The 25,369-nt window shown below is 32.4% G+C and overlaps 1 protein-coding gene and 1 long non-coding RNA gene across 3 annotated transcripts; both read right to left on the bottom strand.

The window, feature by feature from the left end:
• Window positions 1–14,555: 14,555 nt before the first annotated feature.
• On the bottom strand, window positions 14,556–16,773 carry LOC136066515 (uncharacterized). Its single transcript, XR_010628007.1, has 2 exons — window positions 16,062–16,773; window positions 14,556–15,175 (listed from the first exon to the last, which is right to left on the bottom strand). It is a non-coding gene; the product is annotated as an uncharacterized LOC136066515 (long non-coding RNA).
• Window positions 16,771–20,670, bottom strand: LOC112009776 (phragmoplastin interacting protein 1). 2 transcript variants are annotated; one of them, XR_010628006.1, is made up of 2 exons: window positions 19,604–20,670; window positions 16,771–16,862 (listed from the first exon to the last, which is right to left on the bottom strand). XR_010628006.1 is itself a non-coding variant. In XM_065770931.1 (1 exon), exon 1 carries the CDS (start codon window positions 20,520–20,522, stop codon window positions 19,722–19,724), a length of 801 nt encoding a protein of 266 aa, XP_065627003.1. In that variant the 5' UTR covers window positions 20,523–20,670; the 3' UTR covers window positions 19,501–19,721. The 2 variants fall into 2 exon arrangements, 1 of the variants encoding a protein (XP_065627003.1); XM_065770931.1 differs by lacking the exon at window positions 16,771–16,862 and having other exon boundaries at window positions 19,501–20,670.
• Between the last annotated feature and the right edge of the window lie 4,699 nt (window positions 20,671–25,369).

The following is a 25,369-nucleotide window of genomic DNA, read 5'->3' as shown; positions in this document are numbered from 1 at the left end:
TAAATCTATTGGTTGAAGTCTTGAAGATGATGATTAGGAAAAAGCATAGACAGCAGATGGGCCAAGGGCCTGGTATCCATCAAACTTTGTTCATGCCTTTAGGCTGGCCTGATTGCAAGCATGTTGGATTCTTATTTTGGTAATACTTATATTTGGACATGAACTTGAAAAAGACCTTTTTGGGCCCAATTGAGGAATTTCTTATATTTGTCAGAGAAAATTATGTTTTGTTTAATTGGGTTGGTAGTTGGATTACAAGTTGGATGTCTAATTGTTCAAACAATCATGATAGTATCTAGCCCGGCCTTTGTTTTAATCTCTCAAAGACCCTGACCCATTGGAATCAAATTGTGGACTGTAATGGGCTAACTCAAGTTCTGTAATGGGCTCTACTTAGTGACTTCTATGGGCCTGTTCCTTCTCTTTACTTGACTGGACTATTGTGGCCTAGTGTTTTGTTTTGGTACTGTTCCGGTTTGTGTCCATCTCTGTCTTGTCTCCTTATTGAGACAAGACGGTTTAAAGGTATTTTGCCATTTCTAATGAGATTGTTTTAGAATTGATGAGGTTGAGATGAGAGAAAAAGAGAAAGGCCCAAAGGGTCCATGAGAGATAGAAGTGTTTTAGTAGATGGCATAGAATATGTATTAAAAATTAAATTATCAATAGAATATATGTCAAACAATTAATTGTGTATATAATTAAATTTAATATATATACACACACATTCAGAGTGAGGTTAAAAAAAAAATTCAAGATTTACAAGTGGGTTTTTGTTGCAAAGATATAGAAACCCCAAGTCCAATATCTTGGGCTGTCCATACAAATGTGAGCTTGGTCCAGTAACATTAATTTAACAAATGGGCCACTTTTGCAAGCAGACCGGTAGTTCTCAACCTTGAGGATCCAATATTGATGAGCCTGCTCAGCCCCAATAATGTTGATAAGTCCCATAAGCCCACCAAGCTTTCACAGAGGTACTATCGTATTTGTACTAACTTGTTTGGACGTAATTCTTCAGAAACATAATTACATTATGCTCACGTTTCAATGCAAGAATCTTTCAGTTCTCAAAGGATCTACCGACTACTCAATTTACATGAGAAGAAAATATTAATATGAAATTATGGAATCCTTATAAAAAGTAAAGGTAGACTCAAATTCCATTTTTTGATAAACCTTTTTTTTCTATTAGATCTTTTTGATAAACTAATTAAGAATACCATGTCACTTTTTGGTAAGAAAAATAAATCCTTTCACATAAAGAAAACTTAAATAAATAATCAAGTCAAAATAGAAATTTTAAGTCAAATTTGACATTCTTTAATCAAGCATTTAGAATTAACCTAGTGACTTAGGTTCACTCTCTATTTTGAAGTACCTTGTTTCATGAGTTACCCTCTCTTCCTAGTGACTTGGGGTTTTAACTTTTAAGACTTAGGAACCCCTTTGGTCCTTGTAAATAGCATAGGTAGACCTTGGGAGTTGAGGGTGAGTAACGGTTGAGTGGCTAAACTTGTTTAAAGTTAGCCGTTATTTTTAATTGCTTAGATAGTACTTAGTTTAAGTCAATTTAATTTGAGTACAAACTTTAAAAAAAAAAAAAAAAATTATAGGCACAATTATTATTTTATCTGAATTGTTATGCCCAATAAACTAATGAAAATAAATTCTCTCAAACAAGTGGGGGAGGTTTGGTTCGCCGTGATATTATATTACACCATAATATTGCATTATTATAATTTTACATTAATGTAATCTCAATACAATTAAGAATACAACATTACTTTCTCAAAAAAAAAAAAAAAGAATACAACATTAAATTATTTAAGAATGTGATGAGATTAAGATAATGCGATATATTTTGTAATGTTAGATTATGGTAATATTAGAAAAAATAAAATAAACAAAAAATTTTACTATCATATCATCGTAATGTGTATCATATTAATAACATATTACAGCGAACCAAATGCCCCCCTAAGAGTTTTCGTTCAATTCACACTTCCTTCACACTGAGGTTGTTAACCTTGAGACTGAGGGTGTTAAAGAATAAAGACAAAACTCGGTCTGCATATACATATGCAAACAATGCATTCGTTCAATTCACGCTTCCTTCACACTGAGGGTGTTAACCTTGAGACTGAGGGTGTTAAAGAATAAAGACAAAACTTGGTCTGCATGTACATATGCAAACAATGCATGTTATTATAAGTTTCAAGTCAAACTAGTTAATGGTTTAGATATTCAGTAAAGTATCTTTAATCTCTCATTCAAAGAATAGATGCTGCGTATACCTCAGGTAACTTCAAAAGTTGAAAGTAAAAGGCACTTTCTTCCCTAAGACTCTATAAAACACCGCATATTGAATGAAAAATTTTCTATTGTTTAATAAGCCTTTGCCTCAAATTAAAGCTAACTCCACGTTTAGCCTATATATTGAAGGCCAAGCTGGGTAATGGAATTTTGGGCATGGTATCATGTATCAAACAAGTCCAAATATTTTTCATTTTTATAGTTTGGTCAATTCAATTGCACTTTCTTATCATAAGTACTATGAAGCAAATACTACAATTTTTCCTCTAATTTTAGAAATTGATCAATGTCCCCCTTAACTTGGTAATAAACACTTTACCTCATATTTAATTAAAATTTTCGTCATATTTAATGAGACTTTTTTTTTAATAAAGTATAAAATAAAAATTTTAATTTCCATTAAATTTGACAAAAATCTTAAGAATAAAAGATAAAGTGCTTATAACTAATAGTTTTTTTTTTTTTTTTAAGTAAAAAAAAAAAAAAAAAAATAGCTTATAGCTTTATTGTCAAATTAGGGGGACATGTACATCAGCATTTATCATGGTATTAAGTACCTGTGAAACTCCTTTAACATACTTCAATTTTTTTTTTTTAGAAAGAACATACTAAAAACTTGATATCATTCATAAACATAGTGTATCCAAATTGAGAACATTTGATTAATTTTAAAATTTAGGGATACATTGAAATTAAGAGACTGAAGTGCAATTTTGTTATATTGTTTTTTAAGTTCTCACAGTCACATGTATCAGTGGGACTAAATCCTAATTACAGGCCTATTAAATGGAACATCTATGGACCAGCCGAAGGTGGATTTTCCTCAAATCTCTGTCTGACACGTGTACTTTCCCGAGCTCTCATTGGTTCTGCCGCTTCTGCGTTGTTGCACTTGTCATGGAATTTGAATGTGACAAAACGTGGAACAGCATAAACCAAAGCAAAACGCTCCCGAGTATTACTATTTCAGCACCAAAAAAAAGGCTCCCGAGTATATGTGATTTTCATGTGAAAGACGATATGTGTATTGGACTTTTTTTTTTTTTTTTTTTTGGTAGTATGTGTATCAGACTTGATACAATGCAAACACTTTTCCAAAACTTATCATGTGTTTGTGTTATGTCGAGTCCAATTTACAAAAATATTGGACTCAAACTTTGTCCGATAGTATTAATGTAACAAAGATATGTGTAACGTCTCTCATATTATAATAAATCTTAATTTCTTTGTTTTTCATTAGAAATTTAAGAGTATGACACAAAAAAATGCATTGCACCTACAAGAAATAGGGGCCGAGCCAAGGGGCGAGAGGGGGCATCTACCCCCTTGACTCCTCCCAAAAATTCCCTTAAGTACTTCTGTTCTTAAGTAATTTGCCTACCTAATATGGTGAAGAAAAAAAAAATACTCCCTTTAGAGAAACAGACCCAGACACCAACTTGACAAAGAAAAAACAATTTCCCTCACGTATCAAAGGATTCAAAGCATATGGCTTTTCACCTACTTCACTATTTTTTTTTTAAAGTAGCTCATATCTCGTGACAAGATTCTTGTCTCATGTTTTCACCCATTTCATTGGTGTATTGTTTTGTTTTGCTTTTTTTTTTTTTTTTTTAATCTTTTTTTTTAAATTCACTATTCATATAACTTTTCTTGTTAAGTAATGCTAGAGATATAACAAATTTTACTACATTAATCTTATAAGATGATATATTATCTTCCCAAAAAATCAATTTTATTTATTTATTAATTTGTCTAATGGTACTAATCACGTTCTTACCAAATCAATTTGTTAGCTTTTTGTAATAAAACTTGTAGTAACTTTAGTATTTTTTTGTCTCAATTTTTTTAAAATTTCTATTCTATATATTGACTTTCTCAATGTTTTAAACTCTGTTTTTATTATAAACCCAAATTTGTTCACAATTGTTTAATTATTTTTTTATTATCAATATTAATATTTTTTAAATTAATTTTTTTTTTAATATCAACTTTCAATTCCCTTTTTTTTTTTTTTTTTTTTTTGAAGAGAGTTATATCCTTAAGCTTGGTTTATTTATTTATCGAACAAATTTAAGTTACCTATGTTGTAATTAAAATTGTATTTTCGAATTAATTGGAAATACTAATTTTAATTTGTGAACTCCCAATCCGCCACCAGTTGTAAGCCAAAAAAATAATAAATAAAAAATATTTATGAGCTTATAAAAATTAAATTTGTTTTCCTCATATTTGGAATTAATCATAATAATTCTTATACCATAAAATGGATTTGTATTATTATGGAAAATAAATTGAAGACAATGATTTTATACTTTATGGCTTTATTTATAAATTTAGATAATCCAATCTCAAGTTTCTTAAAAAAAGGAAAAAAAAGGAAAAAGATAATCCAATCTCAATATAGTCTTAATTATCTTATGAGCTTGATCAGGAATTTTTTATTATCCTTAAATTTAATTTAATTTATCACTGAATCAAACATTACATGTGGGATTGAGTTTAACTTATTTATTACTTAAATAAATATAAATAAGTGTTTTTCTAATCAAGCCTGATCTATTTATTAGCAACTTAATTTGCTTAGAAACCTTGCACGCCTAATATACCTCCTAAAGCTCTTACTAAAATCTGCTCAGAGTCTAACATCGGTGATTCGGTGGGGTTGTACTCTTCTACTATCTCTTAATTCTTAAACCTAGCTACCACATCTCATCAAGATTTTTTCCAATAAAACTTTAACCATAGTAATATAGTATTTTTTTTTTTTTTTTGGATGGGATACTAATATAGTATTAGTACCTCCTATACATCCATATTTGCCCGTAGTACAGGTAGTAATAATACCTAACTAGTAAGGTGTCTTCTTTTAATATGATTTAAAAGTAAAGAATAATTATAATAAATAAAATGTTATAAATTCATATTCTATTCCTATCTATAAACTCTTAAAAAATAATCTAATCTATAAAAAAATATTATATGTGATAAATATATTTTCTATAATATACTTTGCCACTTATTTTTTGGTTCTCATAATTCTAGACAACCAAATAATTTTACAAGTTTTTCACAAACATTAAGACAATAGATTGTAATTAACGTATAACAAAAGAAATGTAAATATTGATCTCATATAAAAGTCATGATATACTAGTCATAACCTACCGCTACAAATATTGTGGAAACAAATATGAAATTTGTTATATTTTTCTATTATTGTTTATTTTCTCACAATGATTTAATATGCAATTAATTTCAATTAACACTTTGCCATCAATCTTGATCCTATGGTACCCTAAGTGTGACACTATAGTGATCAAGTACTGTACTCACTCAACACAGAAGCCTAACCCTTCACATGTTGTGCCCTCAAATGTTAACTCCCTCAGTTACCTCATTCTTCCTTCTCTCCCTCTCTCTTCACCTTCACTCTTTCCTCGTTCCAAAAAGCACCAATCCCACGCTCCCTTTCACGCTATAAAAACCCATCACATCACTAAAACTCGTACTCAGTAGACAAAACTCCCACTTCTGCGAGGTCAGTCAGTCAGTCTGAGAGCGACCAGTTTTACCACCATGACTCATCCAATAACTCCATTGTCACCACCCTTGAAAGACGAGCTAGATATAGTGATCCCCACGATCAGGAACCTGGATTTCTTGGAGATGTGGAGGCCATTCTTGCAGCCATACCACCTCATCATTGTTCAGGATGGTGATCCCGCCAAGGTCATCAAGGTCCCAGATGGGTTCGACTACGAGCTCTACAATAGGAACGATGTGAACCGGGTTCTGGGCCCCAAGGCTAGTTGTATCTCCTTCAAGGACTCTGCCTGTAGATGCTTTGGCTTCTTGGTGTCCAAGAAGAAGTACATATTCACCATTGATGATGATTGCTTTGTAAGTGTTTTGTTTTGTTTTTGTTTTTCATGGTGTGTGTGGTGTAAATTTTACTAGTCTTAGAATAGTCTTAGATTTGGATATTTGATGCATAGATTTTTTTTTTTTTTTTTTGTGTGTGCAAAAGTCAAACAGTTCTTTGAGGATATTCCTAGGATAAATCTTTGTGAAAAAAGGGAATTTTTAACTCTATAGAAGACTGTAAAGGTTGGATGTCCACCTGCTTCATTTGCATGACATCTGTGATCTGTCCAATCTGCAATCACTGATTAAATTAGTTAGTGCATAGATTGCTCCGGAAAAAAACTTAGGTGTTCCTCTCACACGAGGGTGGGCCTCATAGTGGGTCTCACGCGTGAGGCCCACCCATGTGAAAGGAGGGAAAATTGCTCCTAAGAATTATCCGATTGTTGCATCTTATTCTCACAGAACAGAGGCCCTACATGTGGATCTTTATGTGTCCTATTTACGTGAGAGAAGTGTTACACTTGTACACTAGATGTACCAATAATTGTCCAAGGATAGAATCAAAGAAATTAAAAAACATGGTTGATTCGATGGATCCAGCTTTAAAGTGGGACGAGCATTTTTTGAGGACCCACAGACACCTACTAGATTTTTTTTTTTTTTTTCCCCACATTTTGAGGCCTGGCGAGAAATTTAATGGGTTTTTTAATATTAAATATCATTTTTAAAAACCCATCACATCACTAAAACTCGTACTCAGTAGACAAAACTCCCACTTCTGCGAGGTCAGTCAGTCAGTCTGAGAGCGACCAGTTTTACCACCATGACTCATCCAATAACTCCATTGTCACCACCCTTGAAAGACGAGCTAGATATAGTGATCCCCACGATCAGGAACCTGGATTTCTTGGAGATGTGGAGGCCATTCTTGCAGCCATACCACCTCATCATTGTTCAGGATGGTGATCCCGCCAAGGTCATCAAGGTCCCAGATGGGTTCGACTACGAGCTCTACAATAGGAACGATGTGAACCGGGTTCTGGGCCCCAAGGCTAGTTGTATCTCCTTCAAGGACTCTGCCTGTAGATGCTTTGGCTTCTTGGTGTCCAAGAAGAAGTACATATTCACCATTGATGATGATTGCTTTGTAAGTGTTTTGTTTTGTTTTTGTTTTTCATGGTGTGTGTGGTGTAAATTTTACTAGTCTTAGAATAGTCTTAGATTTGGATATTTGATGCATAGATTTTTTTTTTTTTTTTTTGTGTGTGCAAAAGTCAAACAGTTCTTTGAGGATATTCCTAGGATAAATCTTTGTGAAAAAAGGGAATTTTTAACTCTATAGAAGACTGTAAAGGTTGGATGTCCACCTGCTTCATTTGCATGACATCTGTGATCTGTCCAATCTGCAATCACTGATTAAATTAGTTAGTGCATAGATTGCTCCGGAAAAAAACTTAGGTGTTCCTCTCACACGAGGGTGGGCCTCATAGTGGGTCTCACGCGTGAGGCCCACCCATGTGAAAGGAGGGAAAATTGCTCCTAAGAATTATCCGATTGTTGCATCTTATTCTCACAGAACAGAGGCCCTACATGTGGATCTTTATGTGTCCTATTTACGTGAGAGAAGTGTTACACTTGTACACTAGATGTACCAATAATTGTCCAAGGATAGAATCAAAGAAATTAAAAAACATGGTTGATTCGATGGATCCAGCTTTAAAGTGGGACGAGCATTTTTTGAGGACCCACAGACACCTACTAGATTTTTTTTTTTTTTTTTCCCCACATTTTGAGGCCTGGCGAGAAATTTAATGGGTTTTTTAATATTAAATATCATTTAGTAGTTTCATGAGGCTGAATTCTGGTTTCAACTTTTATCCTGTCTAAGTTGTTACCATGAAAATAATTCTGTGGATCAATGTTCTCTATGTATAATGAGGGAGTAGAAACAATCACACACAAGGAAGAAAGAATGAGGTTTTAATACAAATACACACCACAAACATGAAATGTTAAAGCTTGAAAAGGATCACACCAATTTTACTGTACTAACAGCTTAATAAATAGAAGTTTAATTCTTTGTCTTATAAAATTCACTTCAATTTCTGAGATTTATAGAGTAAATTTGTAGCAAACTTGTATCTTTTTTTAATGATTTGATAGTTATAATAAGGGGAAAGGATTTAAACTCTAATTCTCCTTATGAAATAAACTAGATAATGCTACTGAATTACAAGACTCTTTAACATCATTCTTTAATTATATGACGGCTTTTGATTGCATATATGTTCTTTCTTGGATAGCCTCTATGTGGACCCATCCAGCAGGCTAGTTAGCTACGGCAGCACACTTTCAATCTAGTGCTAAATGCCTTCTAATCTTTTGAATGAGACATTTACCAGTCCCATTATACTTCCAATTTCATTCACTTCACTTTTGTATTAGTCAAAGAAGTATGGAACAAACTTTTTATTATTGAATTAAAAAAGGGACTTATAGGTGTGATCATTGCCCCAGCCCACTAAAACCTAAAATAGACATGGTGTGAGACCATCCAAACCATCTACCTTGGACACGCAAGGTGAAGTGCTTTGAGGGCTTCCTACCACTACGTCACTTTTGTTGGTGGCGGAAGTATGAAACACACAAATCAAACATAACTAAACATTTTCATGTTTTAGTCAAAACGAGGGGTAGCCCAACACAATTTGGGGCCTAAGGCAAAAAATTTATACGGAGTATTTAATATGTAAATATTAATTAAACAAAATTATTTAATACTAATCATATTATTTTTTTGAGAGACTAATACTAATCACATTAAGGTTAATTTGATGCATTAAATACATAAATAATACCAACTAGACTAATGTTAATTTCATATAGAGAATTGAATATCATAGTTGAACTATAAATATTAATAAATAGAAATAAAAATATATTGCGATTGAAAAAGATACTTTATTTGGATATAAGACGATGTATAGTTAAATAAAGTTGTAATCTAATTTTTAATTTTATATTTTGATTTTAAGAGAGAGAGAGATAGATATTATTTGGCATGTGGCTTTGTAGGATATTAGTTTACAAAAATCAAAGTCTCAAAATATTAGGGGAGATTAATTTATAATTGATGATTTAACACATTTGCAACATCTTTTTAAAATATTTTAGGGTTTTAATTGAGTTAAGGTACTATTGGTATCGTACTTTGAGAGTCTTAATAGAAATTTTTTTTTAAAAAAAAATGCGCTAATTAAAAGCACTATAAAATATTCAAAAATATAATGTGACATTGCCTCTCATTGATGAACTTCATCAATTTAATTAATGAATGTTTATATCACTTTTTGATGATTAATAACATGACAATTTGTAAGCCAATAGTAAAATTTGTAGTATTCTTAACATCACTAATAAAAAAAAAATGTACAACCTTTAAAAAATATATATAATTTTATAAAAATTTAGACCTTTAACTATAAAAAGCGTGCCTTTTTTCTCAAGAAAAATTTTGTTTTTTTGGTGGGGCCTTAGGCGTAGGCAAGTTCTAACTTGCCTAGGCCTTGGGCAGGCCCTGGTCAAAACTACCGACCATAGTTTGGTCCAGGACTGTACTTGGATAACATTAGTCCTGTTTATGATGCATTTTCTTTACACGCGGGTCTGGATTAGTTTGTTACTAAAAGTTTATTTGCTTATTTGTTGAAATTTGACAAAATTGCAGTTTTAAACTCGTAAATGAGGTTTGGCGTATTCTTTTTTATGTTTTGATAGGAAATCTTTCTTTTTAAAAAAAATAATAATAATAATACTGTAATAATAAGAAGAATTCTGCATTGTTTTCTGCAAGTGTTTGTGTTACCGTTCATGAGTCATGTTTCATATTATCTAGATCTAAAGAACTAGTCACATTAAAATGCTAATGCTATATGATTCCAATATTACGTAAGGTCCATGAGTGATCTTATAAAGGATTTAAATAAAAAATAAAAGTATAAAACTCATATATATATATATATATACACCAAACCAACAAATAAAAAGTTCCTATAAAAAAAATAAATAAATAAAGTAAAAAGTTTCCATCCAAATATTTATTCGGAGTGTCAGGCTTGGGCTTTTCTGTTAGGCCCATTGAACCATTTATCTCCGTTATAAAAAGTATATTTCTTATATCAGTAAGATTTCAAAAAATAAAAAATAAAACTCATATATATACACCAAACCAACAAGTAAAAAGTTTCCATCCAAATATCTAATACATCAAGATAACAAAAATGGAAATTACAAGCTTTTATATATATGCACATCCTTCTTAAAAAAATTACAACCCAAACTAGCCCACTGATTTATTAAAAACCAATCAATTATCTTCGGTTAAGATTGGTAGGTTAGATGCACACCCTAGCAATTTTTATCCTAAGCCCCCTCTTTACTCTATTGTCAATTAGTAAAACATCTAAACCTTTTTCGTTGTTGAAAATGTGTCATCAAATAGTGCATAAAGTACTTAGGCTTTTAATTGACATTGAAAAAGGAAAAGCATCTAGTTTGACAATTAAATGAAAAATGATAATAATTTCAAAGACAATCAATTGTTCACACACTGTATTCTTTGTGAATTCTCTTTTTCAAACTTTTTCTTTACTATCTCATTTTATTACACTTCATTGTACGAACCATGGGCTGGTACCGAGGACAAGTAGCTTCATCAGAACGAATATTTTCATCCCTTGTCGCCTGATTAGATAGGCTGGGCATTGGAATCACTTGTGCACAAGTCTGATTTCACATGACAATATGTAGTTCAATGCTTTGATCTACAAAAACAGATGAAAACTAATTCTAAATTATCAGTTTCTTTCATGTTGATTGCAAGGTAGATTTGACAATATGGTTGACCATGACATTAACAGATGATTTGATGAAATGGTTAAGTTGATGATAGCGCCAAATTTATTGTCATGAAAACAAACAGTTGCTTTATTTTCTCACCTGGGACTGTCTTGATTTAATGATGTTTCACCATAGCATGTCTATAAAAATGTGAACTACAATTTTAATTAAATGCTTATGTTATCCCATAATTATTAGAAAAATAGTAACCCATCAACAAACGTCTCTACTGCAAGGGATTAAGATCCTTTAGAGTTCTTAGGATAACTCCAGGAGATCCAAACCCCTCCTGCAGAACAATAACATCTTTGTTTAATTATTTACAGCAGTTTATCCAAGAAAAATGCACAACATAATTATAAATGAAACTGCTGCTCAACATTAAATCACAAATAAAGCAGCATCCTTTTTTGTGTCTGTTGGAAGTAGCAACTATGCCTGAATGCTCATTTAATTATCACAATTCAAATTGCTTCTCAACAAAACCAAGAGCTTTTTTTTTTCTTTGAGAAATCCGACCTAAAGGTCATTTATTGAAGGGAAAAGAGATTTACAACATATCACGGGACACAAGAGGAGCTATAGAATCAGGGATGGATTCCATCCAAACTTAAGCTCCTCACCAAGTTTTGCTTGTCTAGCTAGATAATGAGCAACTAAGTTGCCTAATCTTTTAATATGAAGGAAAGAAAAAAAAAATGGAAACCTAAGGCTAGAGAAATAGTATCCTCTAAGATATGACCATAAACTGGATGCTTCACATCTCTCTTATTCAAAGCCTTGATAATTAACTCCGCATCTCCTTCAAAAATTGCATAAAAAATACTGATCTCCTTAGCAAAAAGAGCTGCCTACAATTAGCTAACTACATGTTATAGCAATGCATTAGGATGTGATGGAAACAATTAACTAAACCGTTTACTTGAAGAATTCACTGTCCGAGATGGTTATGACTTATGAGCTTTTCTTTGTTGATCATATCATCTAGATTCAGATAGTTGTTAAATTGTTTCTCCACAAAATAATAAGGAACTGACTATTGATGCTAAAAACATCAAATGATAATTGGTTGCTTTGACAAAAGCAGGTTTTGATAGTTCTAATTAACTATCATGAAAAGATGATACAAAGTTTTTTAGCTTCCCCAAAAAAAGGCAGAGGCTTTAGATCATCAAGAATTTGTATCCGGAAAATTCTTGAAGTCCATGAATTCAAAATTGTAGATTTATAGGAAACGTTCTGCCCAATTAACAATTACTACCTTCCCTAGAGTTTAGTAGACTAGATTGATATGGGTGCCAAAGATGAAAGTAGGTCTAAAGTGAGACTTTAATCACTTCATAACAGACATTCTAATCAAAAGGCTTAAAAATAGTACCAAATTAGCTTAAATTATCAGAGCGATAGCCATGACAAGTTGCAGCTTTCTGATAATTTATACTAGAAGGAAAATATTAGCCTGTGACACTTCTCAGCACATTAGATAAAGGTTGGTATGCCTGAATGTGATCAGATTAACAGACCTTCCTTCAAGAGAATGTTGGCTACTAAATTATTGTCAAAGACACCAGACATTTTTCAAGATCTTTAATAACTTAAATCTGGATTGAAAAAAATAGATGACAAACATGTAAACTAATACTCAAATAATTGGTAATTAAAACGCATGAGAATCTTAGCTGGAAAAGTAGAAACAAGCAATATTGTGATACCCTAGATTCTATGGATTGTATGAATGTGTGTTGCATGAGCATATGCTGAGTTCCGCATCAACAGTTTACTAAGTCAATGTAGACCATATAAGTGATTACGATAAGTCCTAATTTTCATTGGTCTTTTTAGGATATAACATAAATTTGACAAGGACTTTCCTCAATTTGTGATAAATATAGTCCTAAAAAAACACAAGCACAACTATGAAGAAATGTCAGTTTTTGGTTAATAGGTGTTGCTTGTGTTTTTGTGATGGGGAATCAGTGGACCACCTTCTTCTTCATTGTAAGTTCTCTCACTCCTTATGGTGTGAAGTTTTTGCAGTGTTTGGGATTCAATGGGTCATGTCAAGGTCAGTGAAATCTTTTTTCTTTATTTGGAGAAACTGGTTTGGAAAGCATCTTTCAATCATTTGGAACATGGTCTCGGCATGTTTAATGTGATTAGTCTAGCAGGAACGTAATGCTCGCATTTTTGAAGTCGAGGCGAGAACTTTGGAACACATTAAATGTTTACTTTTTCGTACTTTGTTTCTTTGGGCTCGTATTTGGGGGTGTACGAATTGTATTGCTATAGCTGATTTTTTAGTTTCTATTTCTTTTAGCTCTTGATCTTCTTGTATTTGTTTCCTTGTTCAAAGTGTTCGCCATCGTGAACATGATGTTCAATTTTTCAATATAAGTCTTATTACCTATATATAAAAAAAAAGGCTTAAACCAATAATATTAAAAATCATTTGTTATGATTTTTAGTTTCTTTGTACTTTGTTCTTTTTCTTTTTTAATTGGTAAGTTATCGACTTATAGATGCAACATGCCGTGGGTTCGAGTTTAGAAATCAACCTTCATAAGGTTACTTACCAACTACCTCTTCTAGATCCTATAGAAGTAGGAGCTTATGCATTGGATACCACGTTTTAGGTAAGTAACATATGCATATTGTGGGTCATGAACTCAGCATTAACCTTCATTCTGTTATTAAGGGAGGAGAAAGCATCATATGTGCTAGAGCTCATTGGCTTTAAAAATAATAATAAGTGGTATGTTATTCACGCATTTATTCTTGTAGGAGGAACTGCCATTTGAGCCAGAGCTAAATGGCTAGTTCGTTTTGTTCTAATAACCTGATTCTAATAAAGAAGTGTAAGAAAATGCTATAGGAATCAAGCTGTTTTCACATAGTATATAATGGAGTCAAATAAATGAGTCTTTTCTTTATCTCAGCCCTGAGGCTAGTAGGGTTGTTAAGCAACAAAATGAATGAATATTTTCGTAGGTAGGTGATTCTTATCAAGTTTTAAGACTTCTAGATGTTGAACACATGTTTACCCAAAATTTAAGTTCAGAGCTGAGGCAATAGCTAAGCCATTTTAGGCAGTCAGTTACCTATCCTATTAAAAATGAATGAACCATCGTAACATAATTAAAACATTCTATTAGCAAGTATCAATATATTGGTCACAGAACACAAACTCTTGATGACATATTCATGATACCAAGCTAAAGTAGATCATCTCAAGCACATGGAAAAGGAAATGAAGGACAGCAATTTCATTTATGAAAAGATTCAATAGCTAATACTTCATGAGAGATCATAACATGTATAAGTTTTGCTAAGGCAGATCTTGGAAATGTTAATCCATTCTCTTTGGGTAACAATCAGTACCAGGACCAACTTTGACATAAAGGTTGCCATCTATATGGTGTAAATAACATGGTTGATCATTTTTTCATGCAATGCAATATCACTAATGTCACGACCCAAATCTATGGAACATGAATTTAGATGCACGATTAACTTGCTGAACTTATACAACTCCATAAACATAATTAATTCAAAATAAATTAAAACTCCAAAGAAACAATACTCTTTTAAAAATAAAAAATAAAAAAAATCTAAACTCCACAAATTGGAAATAATCTCCACTATATAAAACATGAATTACAAAATAAAGGTAACTAAAATTCTATAAGTCTTCAAGTAATACTAAAGTCGCCTACAACTTCCACGCTCTACCTTGCACCTTACAAAGCGATTCAAAAGTTTTTAATTCCCAACTACACTTTAATATGAAAACAATAATTGACGGGATGAGCCACACATCTAGTAAGTAATTATATAGAATACACAACGGAATAGAGTCAAGCAAAGCACGAGTATTAAAACTCCAAAGAAACAATACTCTTTAAAAAAAAAAAAAAATCTAAACTCCACAAATTGGAAATAATCTCTACTATATAAAACATGAATTACAAAATAAAGGTAACTAAAATTCTATAAGTCTTCAAGTAATACTGAAGTCGCCTACAACTTCCACGCTCTACCTTGCACCTTACAAAGTGATTCAAAAGTTCTTAGTTCCCAACTACACTTTAATCTGAAAACAATAATTGACGGGATGAGCCACACATCTAGTAAGTAATTATACAGAATACACAACGGAATAGAGTCAAGCAAAGCACGAGTATTTTGATTTTTCACAAACTCATTCAATGATATCAAAAATAATTATTCCAAAACATATAATGAATCACTTAATACATATGTAATCACATCTTAAAATCATTAGAAAACACATACATATAATTGATTATTGATTAGAGCACAGCGTCACATATACACATCACATATTCTTACATAAAATCCTGTGAGCGGATTTACACATATCTCTGATCAATTCTAAAAATACTCATTTTGAGTCATATATCACAAAACAAAATATATACAAAATAGAATAATTTTCATAATATTAACAATTATTCCATATATAGAGACGTATCGAATGTCACAATATTGAATTGAAACAGAATCAAAGGATGCTTGACTCCCTTAGGGAACAAATAGGAACCAAGGAATTATATAAATATTTTACAATTCTTGAGTAAATCTGAAAATTCAATTTGCTAAAAGAAATATTTTAAATACCATTTGGAAAATAGGAATATAACTTTGAAATCACTTGTTTTTAACAAATACAAAGAACAAGAACTTTTTTAGAAAACTTACTTTGAAACTCAATTATTTTATGAAAATAGTTTAGTTTAGAACTCATCTTTTAAATAAGATTTGGACGTTCAAAACGTTATTTAGAATTCAAAGTTTCTCTTTAAAACATTATTTAAAGGTCAAAGTTTCTCTTTTAATGATGTAAAAATGCTTTTGATAAACTTTAGTAAACGTAAGCTTAAAACATAACTTTTGAAAAACTTTGACATCTAAGAACCTAATGGACAAAATTGTGCATATTATACATGATTACTTACAACACTTGAATCATTCTGAGAGTCCTGTCGAAACACCCGCCAAAAGTCTCAATACACTCTTAAATAGGACCTATAATCAACCATGAGAATTAGTTAATATCTCCCACAAAATATATGGCTTATCAAATTATACAAACTGACTCACTAAGATTATACTTTGCTGAACTAATACACTTTTTAACATTAAAATAAAGTTTCTCTAACCAATAATGTTTCCTTGCATTTATCAAAACTCAGAGGCAGCAGCTAATACTTTAGGATTTAAGTTAATATACATAACCCCAAAAGTTAAAGCCTCCTAACATATATAACCACAATTGAAAAGGTGAAAACCTCATGACTAAAGATTTGATCCATGACTTGTTCATGGATATACACGGTGGCCAAATCTAAAATTTAGTCTATATATATACCAATGAAAACGTAAAGCTATATAAATGAATTGAGTTTCGTTATCCATGGCTTTGTTCTAAAATACTCACAGTGGCTACCTACGATTTAATATACATATAACCAAAAGCAGAAGTAAAGCCATATACATAACCTTTTTCATACGGCTTGTACTAGAATGCACACAGTGGATTTGTTCTTAAATGTAATCCATGGCTTTATAATCCCAAAGTGAAAAAAACGTTAAGTCAATCTAATCTATATAAACACCAGGGACGTAAAAGCCATGTTTTCCTTGAATTAGGATTTGCAATCTAGGAATTNAAATCTTTGAAAGAATGCCTCCTGGCTTCTGAGCCCAAGCAAACGCCTCTTCCTCAAAGTCCAAAATTTAAACAAGTCCTTGATCGTCTAATGTCATTAGTGCAAAAGTTTCACTCAGTTAATCATTTACACCGTATATAATCTTTTAAAGCTTTGAGGAAATCTCAACAGTGTGGAATAAAATAATCTGTGCCCTACAGAGAGGGTAAAGCATACAACGAAACAACATTGAGTTTGATATCTTTTATTGCTATCAACCGCTAAGTATACCCAGCAAAGCAATATTAAAGGTTTTGAGATGTAGCATAAAGTATGAACAAGAAAGGAAGCACTTTTGAGCATGACACTTTAGGAAAGGCATACACCAGTAAAAATGTAAGATAGATTTAGATTGGAAATAACAAAAATTAATGAAAACAAAACACTGGTTGATCAGTTTTGACATTTATTAATTGTGATGAATAAATAAACAGGGAAAAGTCTAAGACAAAAAAGTCTAAGACAAAAAAGTATACCAAGTAGCCCTCACAAATATAAATCCAGGCAATCTTTACTATGCTAGGCCAAACAGTTGATCTGTTCAAAAGTACTTAAGCATGTGGATAATCAAGCGGTGACAGTTACTCAATTGAAAGCATCTCCAAAATCCCATGTTATTACAATGCTTACTGAATCAGGCTATAACAATAGCACAAACCTAATACCATGGTACTTGCTTTTCCAAAACTGTGGAATGCCCATGGTATCACAAGTCACAACACACAATTGGAGGACCAAAAACCTACCCATAGACTCCTAATTTAGGCTCTCAAGATTTCTTAATGATTGAACTAAAGATCAATCATCCAATCACTCTGAAGTTGCAAATTATCACATTTCCAATTACATAGATTATTTCAAGAGTCAGCAAATCATTAAGTAAGCAATTCTTACCATAAAGATTATCCAAAGAATATAAATAATATAGCAGCATCTGCATGTACAAGTGCTACCACTCCATGCATGTTCCTTCGACCAATCAAGTTATGACATCAAGAACCTAATCCAATTGAATTTTCTATCCAGCTAGCCCCCTACCCACCATCTCCCAACATGGGGGAAGAAGACGTTGATACAAGGACAGAATTCAAAGACAAGAGAAATGCATGTTCCTTCCACCAATCAAGTTATGACACCAAGAACCTAACTCAATTGAATTTTCAATCCAGAGAGCCCCCCACCCACCATCTCCCAACATGGGGGGAAGAAGAGGTTGATATGAGGATAAAATTCAAAGAGAAGAGAAATGCATGTGCCTTCCACCAATCAAGTTATGACATCAAGAACCTGATTCAATTAGAGAGCCCCCACCCACCATCTCCCAACATGGGAGGAAGAAGAGGTTGATATGAGAATAAAATTCAAAGAGAAGAGAAACACTTGAGTTGATGCAAAGAAACAGATGAACCTTCAGTGAATTGGGTATTGATATATAATTTATTTTCAAATGAAAATTAAAAATCTTCACTTGTGACCTCTCAGTCCTGTATAGCATTTACTAAATAAATAATGATGGTTTAAGGATTGATGGACAAGCAGCAAAAAGGAATATATTTCTTTGCTCACTCTGCAACTATAGATTAGAGACTGCATTATTGGATAAATTGTATGCTGTTTTTTCTTTCTTCTTTTATCCAGGCATATAATGCATGCATTTAAGCTTTGGGGAAATTGGGCTACGGGTACAATGGCACAATCTAATAAAATATCAACAAATTCAGAAAATGTAAAGAATAATTTGTGGAAGCACAATTCAAACATGAAAATAAAGAATTTAGGCTCATAAATTTGTGAAATTTTCACTATTTGACAGTTGAGTGTAAAGCTAACTAGCTGATTGTTTTGCTCATATTTGTACTGCTTTAGAGCAAAACTATATAGGTTAGAGCACAATACTGTGAGTTTGCTTCTAGACAGACAAACAGTGGTTAAATATCTCCATTGTTATTTTTAATGAAGTTTCTTTATTTACTGGGGATTTGAGGATTCTCTGCAATGTGAAGTATACCTACAATTTGGTTGTTGGAAATAATGAAGATATACAAATGCTTGGATGTGCATGATGTCATAAACCGCAAAATCATTTTTCTTTTCATAATATCATGGAGATCACTGCTTCTACATATATAGTAGCATTACAGTTTTGCAAAATCTAATGTACTGACCAGATATGTTGTGGCCAATATTATCCAAAACGAATATGCATTAAAAGTGAGAAAAAAACCAGATAAAGGTTGAAGCTTAATAAGATAACAAAGCCCAAGGCATCATACGATAATTTGAAGATGACGCTATGAAACAAGTTCCCATGATTCCAGAACTTTGATAAACTTCTTTGCTATAAATCAGAAACCATTAAAACTAAAACATCTCAATGACAACATTACCTAAACTGACAATATCCGTTTTTTGTAGTATTAAAAAGATAACCAAGCAACTAGATGCAGTTCGAACTTCCATCAGCATATAATGGCAAAACAGAGTCTCCAAAACGCCTAAACAATAATGCGTACAACATGGCACATAATGTAAGCATTAAATAGAACTTATAGCTCAAGTGAAGAACAAATTCCTCTACAGAGTATGTAGTAAAGGTGGCTTTGAATTTCACTATGATAACATTAAAATTCACATGCGTTATTCAATACACTAAAAAAACAGAAGAAATATAACATTAACCATAAAAAAAAAAAAAAAAAAAAAATTCATTTCAATCAAAAGCTACCAAGAAAAATATACTCTCAAACGTTACATCAAAAACATGATCCGATACTAAAATAAATTTTTACCCTTAAGAATCGATCAAGCCTATGAATTGCTTCGTAGCGAAATCTCCACGGGTTTCCAAATACAACACCAATCAAAATTGATTGCTAAAACACCTAATTAAGTCAAAATTAGCTCAACTCAACCAGTTTTCCTCCTCTTCTTCTTGTTCTTGCCATCCACTTCGACTTCAACCTCCTCGACACTCTTCCTCTTCTTGCTCTCCTCTTTTTTTACTTCTTCAATTCTAATATCACTCTCCTCCTCAGCTTCAATCCCATTGTTCTCATAATCACCACCATCATTTTTCTTCTTCCTCTTCTTCTTCTTTTTCTTATTCTTTTTATTACTCTCTGGCTCTTCCTCAATTACCATTCTATCCCCCCCACTTTGAACATTTTCGATATTATCATCCTCATCCTTCATCTTCTTCTTCTTCTTTTTGTGTTTTTTTCTATCACTCTCTATTTCCAAGCTAGTTTCCTGGTCTCCGTGACCCGACTCCGCGGCCCGAACCGAATTCTCTCTGGCATCGACTTTCAGCTTACTCTCCACACCTCCGTTATCCGCAGAGGTCAGGTTCGTGCCAAAACTATCAATACTCTCCGGACGAAGTCGTTTTTTGGGTTTGTGACTCGGAGCTTGACTCACCTCGATACTCTGAATCCGTGACGAGTTAACTCCGACGGTATCACCCTCGCTGAGGAACTCCGATTTGGACCAATCGCTCGTCCGATCGGAGCTCGTAGCTCTAAGCTCCTTCTCGTGCTGTCTCAACTCCTTGAACGCAGACAAGGCGCGTCGGAGGTAGGCGGAGATGACCGGCGACGCGCCGTTCTCGGAGGCGACGAAGGTGGAGAGTGTAGTTGTCGCCTTCTTGAGAGAGATTGGCTTCGACGAGAGGACCCTCCCTGAGACCGTCTTCATCGTTGTTGAGGCCATGGGTTTAGGTTTTGGTTCTCCAGGGTTTGAGTCTCTGTGAAAAGAAAGGCAGAGATTGCTAGGGTTTCAGGATTTATGAGAAAAGCTTCCGCCGTTTTTTTGATATTTGGGGGAGGTTTTGGTTTTCTGGGTCGGTTAGCCACGTCAGCTTGCTGTACTTTACAATTCGAAACTTTCTTGATAAATTGGCCGAATTTACTTAAAATTAAGGCTTAAATAAAATTTTCGATCCTAAATTTTATTAGGAGTTTATTTTTCTTCTTTAAATTTTAAAAGTTTTTTTTTTTTAATTCCTAAATTTTGTAAAGAGTTTTTTAAATAGTATAAAGACAAAAATAAAGATGAAAAAAGAACTTTTTCAATAGTTTAAAAATGAAAAATAAATTTCTAGTAAAGTTTAAGGACATAAATAAAACATTTTCAATAGTTTAGAGGTAAAATATGAACTTTTTAATAGTTTAGGGGCGAAAAATGAATTTTTTAAAGTTTAGAGTTTAAAAAAATTGATAAAATTTAGAAACCAAAACAGTATTTTACCTTTAAAATTAAAAAGATAATTATTGTTTACCAAAAAATAAAGATTATTATTTATACTTTAAACAAATTGTGAAAAAAATAGTAATAATCGATTAATTCAAATAAGTTGTAACAAAAATTGTAATTAAAGAATAACCGATTAATATTGAAATTAGGTAACTAGTTTTTTTATTTTATTAATTCAAGTCTCGAGCTAATAAAACCAACAATTTGTTAAAACTTAACGCATGTCATAAGGGCATTAATTTAAAAAATAATTTAAAATAGTTTTTGTGAGAAATTAAAAAAGTAATTGATTTTTTTGTCGGCTTTTTATACTTCTCATAAAAGTAATATCAAAATTTTTTTTCAAATTGTCAATTAATAAATGCCCAATGAAATCTGTGGGGATGCAGGCCCAAATGTATATTAGGCCTAAGGCCTTATCCGAGGAGGTTCCATGGTCCGAGAATAGATCAATAGGAAGGAAGATGCAAAACTTCGAATTTCACAAGCAAACTATAACTGTAGAGGCTGGGAGAAATTGTCCGAGGAAGAATATCACATCAGCTAAACACAACGAAGATCAAGATGTGCCTTATATCATCAAAGGTGACATTCCAAGGGGTTCTATTGATAAAGACATGTATTATGAACATACAGGAATGATGGGAGCTAGGAAATATCTAAGGAAAAGTTGTTGCCCCCACATTAAATGCTCTGCAGCTAACTTTCTAGCTTCATTTATGTGGAGAAGACCTATGAACAGTGTTGTCTTGGCTACTCCAACTTACAGAGGGTCAGAGAGGCTGTCCGATGAGACAAGCACTCAAGTAGTAGCCTAGATGATCAATAAATGGAGGGTCAAGATCATTGAAAGTAAGATATATAATGTAGGAAACCCTTGAGAAAAAGGGATTGGGAAAGAGCAAGAAAAACACTATAGTAATCAAGAACTAAACTTGTAATCCAACTTAAGAATCAATATATAAGAACTGATCTCCTTAGACTGTGCCGAGGACAGTTTTCTCTAGATAAACTAGTCTGTCTACATTTTCTTATTATTTAAATCCACTCTATTTGTTCACAAGTTCACTAAAGCACAGTATTCCAACCCACTCTTTACAAATTCATTGTATTAGGCTTTTTGGGCCTACGTTCATTTATCATTTGGGCCAGGTATCCGAATTACGTCCTTACAACATCTGTTAACTGGGAAAAAGTATTTTATATTAAATGATATCATGTCATCCCTATCAAATCCAATAAACGAGAAATATGTGTACAAAAATAACTATCCAATAAACGAGAGACGTGTTAAACTCTAAGCTTTTGCAAAGTGGCACCTCCCTTTGAAGTTTCTCTACAATCTTCCAACCTAATCACCTGAGTTTACACCATGCCTCTCTCTTTTCTTTATGTCGTTTAGCATTTCCGCCATTTCAGCATTAAAAACCAAAAAGAATTAAGCACTAATAATTAATAACTAATGAGACTGAGATGGAGGATTTATGAGATAGTCTTTGCCGCTTTTTGATATCTAAGGGAGGTTCCCTAAAGCAATTCATTTTTGTTGTCCTCATCTCAATTCTCAAAGATATTCTAGATAAAGTTTGTAGTTGTTTTGGCCAATTGATTAGCACACCTAAATTCAAGTTATTCTTTTCATCTAATCTTAAGCGCCAAGAAAAAGATCATATATTTGGTATTTTAAGTGTATCCACTATAAACCAAATAGGAACATGAGGAACCCCCATTTTTACATCAAGAAGACAAGCAAGTTTGTACCAATTTATTATTAATAAAATTAGAAAAAAAGATTGAAGGATGGCAAACTAGGTACTTATTTGTAGCTGGGAGAGTTATGATGATTAAATCCACAGCAAATGCAATTCCTATTAATTCCATTTGAACTACTTTACTTTCTCTGGAAAAAACTTGTAAAGAGATAGATATATTAAATAGTGGTTTTTTGTAAGGAGACTCTACACATCATCGCACTTGTCATACCATATCTTGGGAAGTGATCACAAAACCCAAACAGGATGGAGGTCTTGGTATTGTTACCACTAGACATAAGAACCTAGCTCTACTTATGAATTTATGGACAAATCTAGATTCTCAATGAGCCAAACTCCTTAAAGCCAATTGTTAGGACATATGTGATTTAATGTTAAGAACATATGTCAAATTAGAATTGGCTAATCCTTTAACAAAACACACTTTACTTGTAATTTGGTAGATCTAAGATGTGTTTAATGCTTTAAGGAACAATGTTTCAAGATTAAGTGTTAAAGCCATGCAAGTCTGTCCAATAAATAAGTGAAAAAATGCTGGATTTTAAAACTCAATAGCTATCTCGACAGCTAGTATCTATCGAGGTTTAAAAAGCTATTGAAACCCAATGCTCAACAGCTAGCTCGACAAATAAGCTATCTATTGAGGTTTATAAAATTCAGTTTTTCAGAGCTAATTTCAATCCAATCCGTGAATACATATTTGGGTTTTCTTTTCTCACAACCCTAAACATATATAAGGCTTGTTTTAAGGGCCGTAAAAGGTTACACGAGTGTAAAGCAAAGTTGTGTTCATGCAAATTGTGACTGGAAACAAAATTTGCCCTACTCCATCTTTCTCTTGAAAAAGCTGTTGTATTTGTACACCGTAGGGTTTTGTAATCAAGGAGCTTCGTGATCTTCATCGTATGATGAACTGAAGAACTTTGTAGCCAACATCTTTCTCAAGTTGGTGAGTAAGTCGTGTACTGAGATCCGCGCATCGAATTAGTTAGTCACGTACTAAGAGCCGAACATTACAATGAGAGATTGTCACTACAGAACAAGTCCAATTGGGTATTGGGGTAAGGGTTCAATTGTAGGTTGATATAAGGTAGTGAGATTCTTTTACTTGTAACTACTTGTTGTGATAATAATGAATTCTCGGGAGTGGTGAGCTTAAAATCACCTTGTGGGATTTTTGTCGTGTAGGTTTTCCTCATTTGTAAACAAATCAGCGTATCAATTTAACTTTCGCTGCATTTAGTTAATTAATGATTTGTTTGTGCTACCACGTGTATTGCATGCTAATTGAATTAATTAATTAACTTGACTAATTAATTTGTTAATTCATCACAAGATATCAATACATTCTTGGCCAAGTACTTTCCTAATAACACCCTAATGGATACCCACTCCTCTAGAAATTCATCTCATATTTGGAAAGCTTTTCAGATTGGTGGTAAATGACTATTTAAAGGCATGAGAAGCATGATAATTAGATACTAAAGGGACCTCTCAACCTCTTAGGTATCATATTAAGGGTCCTATATCCCATGTAGAAGACTGGTATGGGTCAGAGAATGGAATGTTCAACATTCTTAGAATCCAACCACAACCAAACCACAAAATTTGAGCTACTTGGCAACAATTGAACAAATGAAGAGAATATTTCGGTTCAAAATTACACAACGGTCAATTTACATCAATATTTGGAACACACTTGGATAAATTCAGCTTTGTTGGGAGTATATTAGTAGAGCATATCAGAGTATTAAATAATGTCATATCAATTTAATTTATGCCATGTCAATTAATAACCTAATTTTTAAAAAAAAAATTAAAATAGATCTGTAAAGTCTAAAAAATTACATAAACTACAAAAAATAAAAGAAAACTTAAGAGTCAATTCTTAGGTTTGTTTGGAGATAGCACAAAGCAAAGGAGAATCTCTACAAATCAACAATTAGAATTTGGCCAAAATTAGTTCCAAATCATTAGAAGAATCTCAAGAGAAATTTTTATTCCATCAAAATAATCTATTTTGATAGGAATACAATATTATGATTATATAGGAAACCCTAATTTTAATTTTAATTCTAATTGACTAACAAACCTAGTTCAAAATGACTTGAAAAATCTTAATTATTAAATTACAAAAACACTTGACTCTAGATTTTTTTTTTCTTGAGAAAAGACACTAGAAATTAAATTACAATACTAATAAAATATAATTGGGAAAAATGCCCACACACCCTTTAAACTTTTAGGTAGTGGTCATGACACCCCCTTGAACTTTTATTTTAACCAATTTAATATCAGGACTTTACACATTAGCCAAATTGGTACTTTCGTTAGAGCATTCCCATTAAGGATGCTAAAAGTGCCATATGCTAAATTTTAGCACCAATACACCAAAAAACCAATTCCATCAAACGTTTCAAATCTTAAAAATTTTGAGATATTGCTACAGTGAGATTGTATTAATACAACCTCACTGTAGCACAAATCTTAAATCAAAAATTATTTTTTTATTCCAACAGTACTATGCATGTA

The sequence above is a fragment of the Quercus suber genome, unplaced genomic scaffold (genome assembly GCF_002906115.3).
Source record: "Quercus suber isolate HL8 unplaced genomic scaffold, Cork oak 2.0 scaffold_37, whole genome shotgun sequence".
Taxonomy (NCBI): Eukaryota; Viridiplantae; Streptophyta; class Magnoliopsida; order Fagales; family Fagaceae; genus Quercus; species Quercus suber.
This window is presented reverse-complemented; position numbering and strand designations above follow the sequence as displayed.

Excerpts from the sequence above, each read along its gene's own strand:
- LOC112009776 (XM_065770931.1), bottom strand. The coding sequence starts at position 20,522 with ATGGCCTCAACAACGATGAAGACGGTCTCAGGGAGGGTCCTCTCGTCG.